Consider the following 9,150-nt stretch of genomic DNA (forward strand, 5'->3'; position numbering starts at 1 on the left):
CGGGGGCTTTCTGGCTGGTGGGGTCAAGTCTGAGGCTCGGTGAAATCCCTGGACTTCAGACTTGATGATGAGAGGTTTCTCGCTCAGCGGTGATGCAGCACGGCTTGCCTCGCTGATTCACCGGCACTCAGTGATCTGAAGCAGCCGGCTCTTCTCCACGTGGGCTGCACCAGGAGGGGCAATGCGTTGCCAGCCCCTATTTCCTTCATAATAACAGGAAAAACTACAATTCTGGCTGAGAAAACCCATCCAAAGACCAAATTCCAAATTCGTATTTGCTGCTCTCAAAAAATTCTCTCTTTCCAGCTTTAAAAGTAAAGGATTTGGATAGTTTCATCACTTTAAAACTATTGAGCAGAAAAACTCCTGTAAATTGGTACTAGCCTGCACTTATTCCAGAAGAACCTATCTGGAGAAACCTTAAAAAGCATGGAATAGGTCAACAGAAGCGTTTGGTGCAGCCTGCTGCGGGAGGGAGCCGAGCATCCCTCCTTGTGCCCCCCTTCTCTGAATTGTTTCTTGGCTCCGCAGTTCGGCGATTCCCAGCAGCTGCGGCTGGTCCGTATCCTGCGGAGCACGGTCATGGTCCGTGTCGGCGGAGGGTGGATGGCCCTGGATGAATTTTTAGTGAAGAATGATCCTTGCAGAGGTAAGGCTGGGTTTTATACAACTGGGATCTTCTCGCCCAGTAAGGGGAGTTTGAGAACTTGTCTGCTGTGACGGTGAATGGCCAGAGGTGCCAGAGGAGCGGGTCTGGGTTATCCGAATAACGCGGGACCTGGAGAAAACAGATCCGAAGCAAACCGTAGAACTTAAAATCACGAGATTTGGCAATACTGCAGCAAATCTCGCAGCGGTTAGCCAAGTGGCTTGGGAGGAGAAGAGGGAAGGGTTGTGTTTCTTGTTTTTAAGACCCCAGCGAGCGGAGCTGCGCTGCCGTGCTGGGGGTCTCGGCGTCCCTTTGAAGCGGTCGGTGCGTACGTGGGCTCTGCGGATGATGGAGTAAGCGTCGTAAAGGTGAACTGAAAAGGTTCAAAGCCAGGAGATGGTAAAATCCTGGTCTGAGACGCTCTGGGGAGAAGGTGCTCCGGCCCAGCATCCCTGAACCCCTGGTACGGCCGCACTGGGCTGTGGCCACAGGGCACTGAGGGTCCAGCCCTGTCCTAGTGAATGAGGAGACATTTCTCCTGTGACCTTGAACGACTTGATTTCTCTCTGATGCACTTCTAATGCAAGTTTTCTCAGTTCATTTGTTGTCTTTAGAGCAGCGGCGTAAGGAATTAATTTGGACATCCTGAGCTGTGCAGGACCATGCAACTTAAATACCTGTTTGCAGCAAGAGCCGCTGACGGTGCTGGGTCGTCTTCTAGTGCCTTAAAATTACCTCTCTTCCCCCAGCTCTGCCCAGAAGGGTGGAAACGTGGCCCTTCTTTTTTCTGGATTGCCACGTGCCAAATTTGAGTTGCAAAAGGGTTGCATTTAGACATCGTTGTCCCCGGGGCTGTTGAGGGCTGGGTTGGATTTCTGGGGGGGATTTTGAGCACCGCGTCCTGCTGTACGTGTGTCGATAAGCATCACCTTGCACAAGTGCGTCCCAGGGATTGACCAGCCCAGCAGTGAAACAGAAAAGGCGTTTCAGTTCAGCATTAAGGCAGGAAAATTCAAGTGCAAGAAGCTCTTGGACAAACTGAGCGTAAGGAAAACACAGCAGCACATGAGAAGGGAAGAAGAACCGAGATCTTGGGTTTTTAGGGCTGAGCAGTGTTTGCTGGAGCTGGTTTGGTGGGATGCATTTGGAAGGGACGGTTGGGATAACGCAGACCAGGGTCGTATACCGTGGGCACAGAGAACCAGGATCGCCTCCTTTCCAAAACCTTCAGTCTTGAGGTTTTATCGTGGTGAGAGCTTTTGGGATGGAAGTGATGCTCTGCTGCGGCTGGCCAAGAGCCACGACCAGGGAAGGATGGGCAAGGATGGCCAGGAATGAAGTGCATCAAGGTGCAAAAAAGCAGGAATCTGACGTGTTCTCCCATCAGAAATGCCGATCTCTGCTTCCCGCAGCGGGGAGCCCTCGCCGGAGCAACCCCCAGTGCCGTTGGCGGGGGGACGGTGGGATGAGCAGCTCTGCTCTGGCAAAGAGGAGAGCGGGCACCCATCAGAGGGGCCCAGAACCCCGCCTTTCTGCCCCATTGCTCCAGAAGGAAAGGAGCGTTTAATACGCAGCCCACTGCGTATTTTGGAGAGCTTAGGTCTGTACTCCATATGTCCCTGTCTCACCAGGGTCTCCGAGATGTTAATTGCTTCAGATATGTCTTCTTCAAGCTGCTGCCTAACCGTTCTTTGCTCCTGCTGTCTAATGGCTGTTGCTGAAAGCAGCATGATTTACCGCGTGTGCCGCTTGCTTCGGGGAACCTTCAGGGTTTTCCTGCTCCTCCAGCCTCCCCCGTTCGTGCTTCGCAGCAGCTGTTTTACAGCGCTGACATGGAGGTTATTTCCATCCCTTGCTTATCTCAGCATGGCGCTTCCCTTCTGGAATTGCTTCCTTGGCTTTCTGGTCCGTAATGCATCAGCTCCAAAGTCGCTGCCGTGTCCCGTAGGGCTCGGTGCCTGCCTTTGCTCTCTGTTTGGCTGCCGTGAGTACGAACCGTGTTGGCGCGCATCAGCTGGTCCGGGAGCTGAAGACCTTCTCCCTGCTTGGTTGCCCCTTGCTCGTCAAAGGGAGACCCTCCAGCTCTTCGGGGCGTTTGGATGAAAATTTTAAAGTTGGCTTTTAATGAGTGGTGGTCACTTCTCTCTCTCTCCTCTCCCCAAAAATCGGTGAGGAGCTGCCCAGAGCTGTGAGAGAGCAGAATCACAACCCTTCAAAGCTGCTCTTCCTATTTTTAAGCTATGTTAAAGATGACATTGTTGTAACGCGGGGTGTTTAAAGGCCCTCGGGCTTGCTTTCCCCAAGACACTAGAGAATGAAAGGCCATCCAGTTCGAATTCATGGGCCTCAGGCAGCTTTTAATCAGCCAGTTTCTCAAAGAGCTGATCCGTGGCAGGAGGTGGTTAGGGCAGAGCAAGAGAGCCGGGACGATCTCGCATCCGTCCACTCGCCCTCGGAGATGGGACATTGCAAGGACACGCGCTCCAACCCTGAGCCTCCTGCGCCCCGGTAGCGACACGGGGTTCACGTGAACCTCAGCTCTCCTCTCCTTTGTCCCCTTCCAGCACGAGGACGGACCAACCTTGAGCTCCGAGAGAAATTCATCTTGCCGGAGGGAGCCTCCCAAGGAATGACACCGTTCCGATCGCGAGGCCGAAGATCAAAACCATCCTCGCGGGCAGCCTCCCCGACACGATCCAGTTCCAGTGCCAGCCAGAGCAACCACAGCTGCGCCTCCATGCCATCCTCTCCCGCAACTCCGGCCAGCGGAGCCAAGGTGGGTTTCGCGCGTGGAGCCTTCCTCTTTCCTCTCCTTTAGAACCTGCTGGCCTCCAAACCCCTCCTGGTGAGAGGAGGAGCTGCAGGAGGTGTATGGAGGAGGAGGAGGAGGAAGGTTGGGGATCAGGGGCTTGGTGGTTACTGTGGTCTCTGGAGGCTGTTATGGTGTCTGCAGGAAGAACCCCGCTGTCCGCGCGGGATGGATGGGGTGGGATGGTGCAGGACAGGTTTTCAGCCCAAGCTGGGCGCTCACGGCTCTGCGGAAGGGTCCCCGGCTCTCGCCGTGCAGCTGAAGGCTCCCGGTCCCCGAGGCAGGGCTGTGCCGCAGCCGCGGTGCCCGGCCGGCGCACGGGAGGAAGCCATCGCCCGTCGTCTCTCCTTTCCCACCACATCGTCTGCCCATGCATGTTTTATTTCATCATCTGTTTGGGTTTTTCCCCTCGATTTTAATTTATATATTTCCTGTTTGGTTCTCGTTTCATTTTAGTGCCGTTTCTCCCCATTCCAGATACATTCCCGTTTCTTTTTATTTTTTTTTTCTTCACTCACTTCCACCTCTCCCCCCCCCTCCTTGGATTTTCCATTTCACAGACTCCACATCACTTCTCTCGATGTTATGACAAACCCTGGTTGATAAACAGTAAAGCGGGCACCCCCCTGAGGGGATTCGATTATTCCGACTTCCAGCTCTCGAGCGCCGAGGTAGAGTATGGTCTCGCAGCCCCGAGGACCTGCCGACAGGCCGGAGTGCCGCTGGCACGGAGAAGTCCTGCTCCCTTGCCTGTTTTAACGCTTTCCTTGTGGTAGAGCAGCGCTTGTTAGCACCGCTAACGCTCCGACTGTTAGCGTTTTTCATGGGTTTCTAACTCGGATTAAATAAAACATCGACTTTAGAATCGAGCACAACTGCTTGCCGTTCAGATCTCCCCGCTTTCAAATTGAGAGCGCGATGTTTATCCTCTTGTGCTTTAAAAAAAAAAAAAAGAAAAGAAAAAAAAGACACTTTCCAAGCTTTAATAGCTTTTAAGCATTGAAAAGCAGCCGTGTTCGGCTTTCAAAAATTGAAATCCAGCAGCCGAGTTGAGACTTGAAAATCAGCTACAGCGCATGCACAGTAACCACATCGCCTTCATTTTTATGAAGCGCTTGTATTTATCACCGTGTTGCAGCACGTATGGTGTGGCCGGCACTGTCACCGCCTGGATGCTCCCAGGAGGAGGAGTTCAGGCTGAGACTTTGATCTCCCTAAAGTTTCAGCCTCCTCGTGGACTTTCCTGACCTTGTGAATCGGTGATGAGAAATAGCTGGTGGATCTCGGTGATTCACTGAGCGGTGGTGCGCGCTGGCAAGATAGCCGCGTCTTGCTCGGCGGTGCTTTCACGCAGAAAAGGAATTCTTTTTAAATCATCATCGGGTCAGGAGCACTTCCCCAGTTGCCCTAAATTGCCTGCTTGCTGCTGTTAACTTGTTTATAAAATAGGATCAAGGACAAGAATCGAAGTCTCTGATGATGAAAATGGTACCTTCGCAATCACGTGTTAATGGATTTTAATTCCCCCGGCGCCCGAAGGGGAGCACGCTGCTCGGCTGCCCCTCTCCCACCGCCCTCTCCCCCGCTGCAGCTCCAGTTTCATGACATTGCAGGACTTCCAAGTTTCCTAAAAACCACAAAATCGCAGGGGGTGGAGGGAAACCTCTCCAGCTGTTGCTTTAAAGCTCACGGGGAAATGCCCTCCGGTGTTAATGCACAGCTGGGTGCCGTCCCCGCGGCGCAGGGGACAGGGGACGCCCCGGGCCGTCGCTTTCCGCCGCGCTGCCCCGAACCCGGCGCTTTGGCTGGTGTACGAAACTGGAGCTGCCCTTTCCAGCTGGATCCAGGTGCCCTCGCCCTGCCGGCACCCTGCCGGGCCCGGCACCTTCCCCTTCGCTTTCTTCCGCAGCGGCGGGAGCGGAGCTGCCTGTTGTGCTGCTTTTCCACCCTCCGTCTGCGTTTGCAACGTCTTAAAGGTCAGGGAAAGCACCATTTCGGGATGCGGCCGAAGCCGGTTCGCTGTGTTTTGTGTCCCAGATCATTGCTGGTGCCCAGCTGCTCGGATTTGGCTGCCCTTGGCTGGTGGGTGCACGGACCCGGCCGGGGCACCGGCACCGGCGACGTCCCTCCACCTCGCAGACTCACGCTGCGCTGATGCCTCCCTACAACGGGATGCGTTTCTCAAGACGCTGCATTATATTTGACCTCCCACAATGGTCCTGAGCTGCTTAGATGCTAAAATACCTCTTTTTGCAAGGTTTCACTTTCTCTCTGTGGAGCTTTTGAGCCCAGAAGGTGCTGTCGTCCTCCGATGGATGGCAGCTTTGCTTTTATTTTTTTTCCCAACAAATAGCTGTGCATCAGCCTGCAGCGCACAAACTGCCGTCACCCTCCAAATTTTCAGGATCCAGGCTTTTTTCTTTTTTATTAACCACTGCTGAAACGACAGCTTGTGTTCTCCTTGACCATTAAGATGGGTGTCAAAACCCTTTTGCCGAGGTGCTGATCTCGGACTTGATCTTGGCCCGTTATGGCCCAGGTGCCCCCTAAAAGATGCTCTGCCTGTGCTTCCTCCCAAGGTGACCCCCTCCGCGGGCAGCAAGCTGAAGCGACCCACCTTCCACTCCAGCCGAACCTCCCTGGCTGGGGACACCAGTAACAGCTCCTCACCAGTCTCTACAGGTGCCAAAACCAGTCGGGCAGGTACGTTAGGTGCAAAGACCGAAAAACTCCTGCTGCTGCTCTTCCTACTTGGTTACTTAAACCGGCAGGGAAAATATTCAATATGTAGGGAGCCCGCCGCGAGCTGGGGAGGCCGATGCCCGGGAGAGGGGATGCTGCAGCGGTTTCGCAGTGCCAGGGCTTGCTGCTGCTTCGTTAAAAGCTCGGGAATGAATTGGTCCTGGTGCTGAACCCCCTCTTTCAGGGGTGCTGGGCGGGTGGTTGAACGCAGCCGCGGCGGTGCTGGGGGTTCGGGTGCCGGTCGGTCCGGGGGTGGGGAGGAAGCCTCCTCCTCCTCCTCCGCCTGCTCACGGCGCTCTCGGCTCCCCTTGCAGATCCCAAAAAAACAGCCAGCCGTCCCACCAGCCGCGCCGGGAGCCGCACGGGCAGCCGGGCCAGCAGCCGGCGGGGCAGCGACGCCTCCGATTTTGACCTGCTGGAAACGCAGTCGGCGTGCTCGGACACTTCGGAGAGCAGCGTGGCCGGCGGGCAGGGCGGCTCGCGCCGGGGGGTGGCCAAGCCCTCCAAAATCCCCACCATGTCCAAGAAAACAACCACTGCCACCCCAAAAACTCCAGGCCCTAAAAGATAATACTGTACCCACGCCCTCCTGAGAGAAAGAAAACCCAACCTGTGTCCAATTTTTAACCCTGCTACGTACATTGGATGTATATTTATTCTAAATGGGAGAAACTATATTGTTAAAAGTGTAAAAGAAAGTTGTGTTATGAAGCTGCCTTATTTGGGGTTGGTTTTTTTTTTCCTTTTTTGTAAGTTACTATTTTCATGTGAATATTTATGTAGATAAAAATTGCCTCTCGGTGACCCCTGTTTAGAGAGGGGCCTGCTGAAATGTGGGAGAGAAAGGAGGAAAAAAAAAAAAAAAAGAAAAAGAAAAAAAAGGAAGCAAAAAAAGGTCAAGATGTGAAAGTGTAAAGAAAAACTAAAATATAAATAGGATTTCTGCGCGGTGCAGGGTGCGAACCTGCTTTATCTTTTAGGATTGTTTCCTAAATGCATCTTTATAAACTTAACTTGCTGTCTCAGCAAGGTAAATTATATTTAAAAACAAAGACCTGAATCCTACAGTGTTCAAGGAACTCTCTTTTTGTAAATCACAGATACCTCAACCAGAGAAACATGAGGTGAGGGGACTTGGGGCTTATGTTTCCATTTTTTTAAAGCTACGTGGTTTTACCTGAAGAAAGCGGAGTTTGACTTAATAAAATTTGCACACACTACAGCGAAGGTCATGACAATTGCTGTCTTGAAAATCCTGTCCCGACCACTTCGTTTTTAAAGAACAAAAGAGAGGGTGCGGGGTTGGGGAGGGGGCTCACGCGGCCGGAGGAGAGCACGCTGGTGAGATCGCGGGTCTGGGTCACTCGGATGCATCCCGTAGCGGTGGCGGGTCCTACAAATTAGAGGATTCTTCTGGATTGAAGGCCTAAGAGACCGACCCAAGGTGTTCCTTACAGAATCGCTATTTATCTGCATCTCTTTTTTTCCTATTTATTATTTAACTGGTCATTCCACTTCCAACCAGGCTGAGATTGATGTGACCTCTGCTCCTAGAAGAAATCTGGACTTACACGCACAGTTGCTTGTCCTTGAAATGAGTCTCACCAGCACACTTGCTACAAGTCCTGTCTCGCTTTTGTACGCTACTTTTTCTTTGTAATAAAATCAAACTGACCAAGTGACCAGGAGACGGGCTGGGGGAGAGGGCTCGCCAGAGCCCCTGTATTTATTAAATAGTGTTCCTCGCCGGCTCTGACCGTGTTGCTGTGTGATTCTCTCAATTGGTTTAAATTGAGGCAAAACTGAAGCTCTACCAATGAATTGTTTAAAAACCAGACACATTTTTGTATTAAAATTGCTTGCGGTAATAAACAATCTTGCCTCCTACTTTATTCCACAGCGTTAGCTTTTTAAGCGCGAGAGCTGGAGCTGGTTATCCCGCGCGGGGAGGCGACGGCTGGGCCAGCCTCGGGGTGTCTGCCCGCTGGATTCCTTGCAGGACGGAGCGGGGAACCACCAGCCCCCAAATTAGAAGGCCCAGGTGGGTGGGTGGGTGCTGGCGAGGGTGCTCGGTGGTGTGGGTACCCGCTGGCGAGGTGGGTGCCTGCCGGTGAGGATGCTGACCGGGGAGGGTAGCTGTCGGAGTGGGTGTTTGCCGGTGAGAGCGTCTGGTGAGGTGCTGTGTGGTGGGGTTGGGTGTTGGTGAGGTGGGTGCTCAGAGAGGTCGGTGTCCGGGGGGGTGAGTGTCCGTAGAGGTGGGTACCCAATGCAGGGGGGGTGCCCATGGGGAGGGGTGCTGCTGAAGCGGGTGCCTGTGAGGGTTTGGGTGGCCACGGGAGCAGATGCCCATGGGTTTGAGTGCCCATGGGAGTGAGTATCCATAGGGGTGGGTGTTCATGGATTTGGGTGCCCACGGGGGTGAGCATCCACAGGGGTGCGTGCACATGGGTTTGGGTGCCTTTGTGTTGGGGTGTTCATGGGTTTGGTTGCCCACAAGGGTGAGCATCCATAGGGGTGAGTGCCCACGAGGGTGAGCATCCCTAGGGATGGGTGCCCACGGGTTCGGGTGCCCACGGGTTTGGGTACCCACGAGGCTGAGCATCTGTAGGAGTGGGTGCCCACGAGGGTGAGCATCCCTAGGGATGGGTGCCCACGGGTTCGGGTGCCCACGGGGCCGAGCGTCCCTAGGGACGGCCGCCCACGGGCCGGCGTGCCCAGCGATGCGCCCCGCTCCCCGGGCCCGCCGGGCGGGGAGGGCCGGGGCGTCCCGGAGCCGTGGCCGGGGCGGCGCCGCCGGCGGGACCGTCCCTTTCCCTCGCCCCGCCGGGGCGGGCCGGGGCCGGGGCCGGGGCCGGGCCCAGGACCGTGCCCGTGCCCGGGGCCGCACCGCACCGCACCGTGCGGGCGGCGGGGCGGGGGCGGGGGGGGCGGCCCGGGCGGCGGCGGTGCC

The 9,150-nt window shown here is 54.8% G+C and overlaps 1 protein-coding gene across 11 annotated transcripts in view; it reads left to right on the forward strand.

Moving 5' to 3' along the window:
• The window catches only part of MACF1 (microtubule actin crosslinking factor 1), a 141,102-nt gene extending 133,044 nt beyond the window's left edge, over positions 1-8,058 (forward strand). For 9 of the 11 annotated variants that reach the window (XM_082329574.1, XM_082329572.1, XM_082329580.1 and 6 more), the window contains 5 exons: positions 532-649; positions 3,214-3,425; positions 4,019-4,129; positions 6,038-6,161; positions 6,515-8,057. In XM_082329574.1, coding sequence (XP_082185700.1) covers positions 532-649; positions 3,214-3,425; positions 4,019-4,129; positions 6,038-6,161; positions 6,515-6,771 — 822 coding nt within the window. In that variant the 3' untranslated portion in view covers positions 6,772-8,057. Of the gene's footprint in view, positions 1-531; positions 650-3,213; positions 3,426-4,018; positions 4,130-6,037; positions 6,162-6,514 lie in introns of all 11 variants that reach the window. The other 2 variants (XM_082329571.1, XM_082329579.1) reach the window with 2 other exon arrangements.
• Positions 8,059-9,150: the final 1,092 nt, after the last annotated feature.

Source organism: Platalea leucorodia (genome assembly GCF_965183815.1).
Source record: "Platalea leucorodia genome assembly, chromosome: 18".
In the NCBI taxonomy this organism is placed as follows: domain Eukaryota; kingdom Metazoa; phylum Chordata; class Aves; order Pelecaniformes; family Threskiornithidae; genus Platalea; species Platalea leucorodia.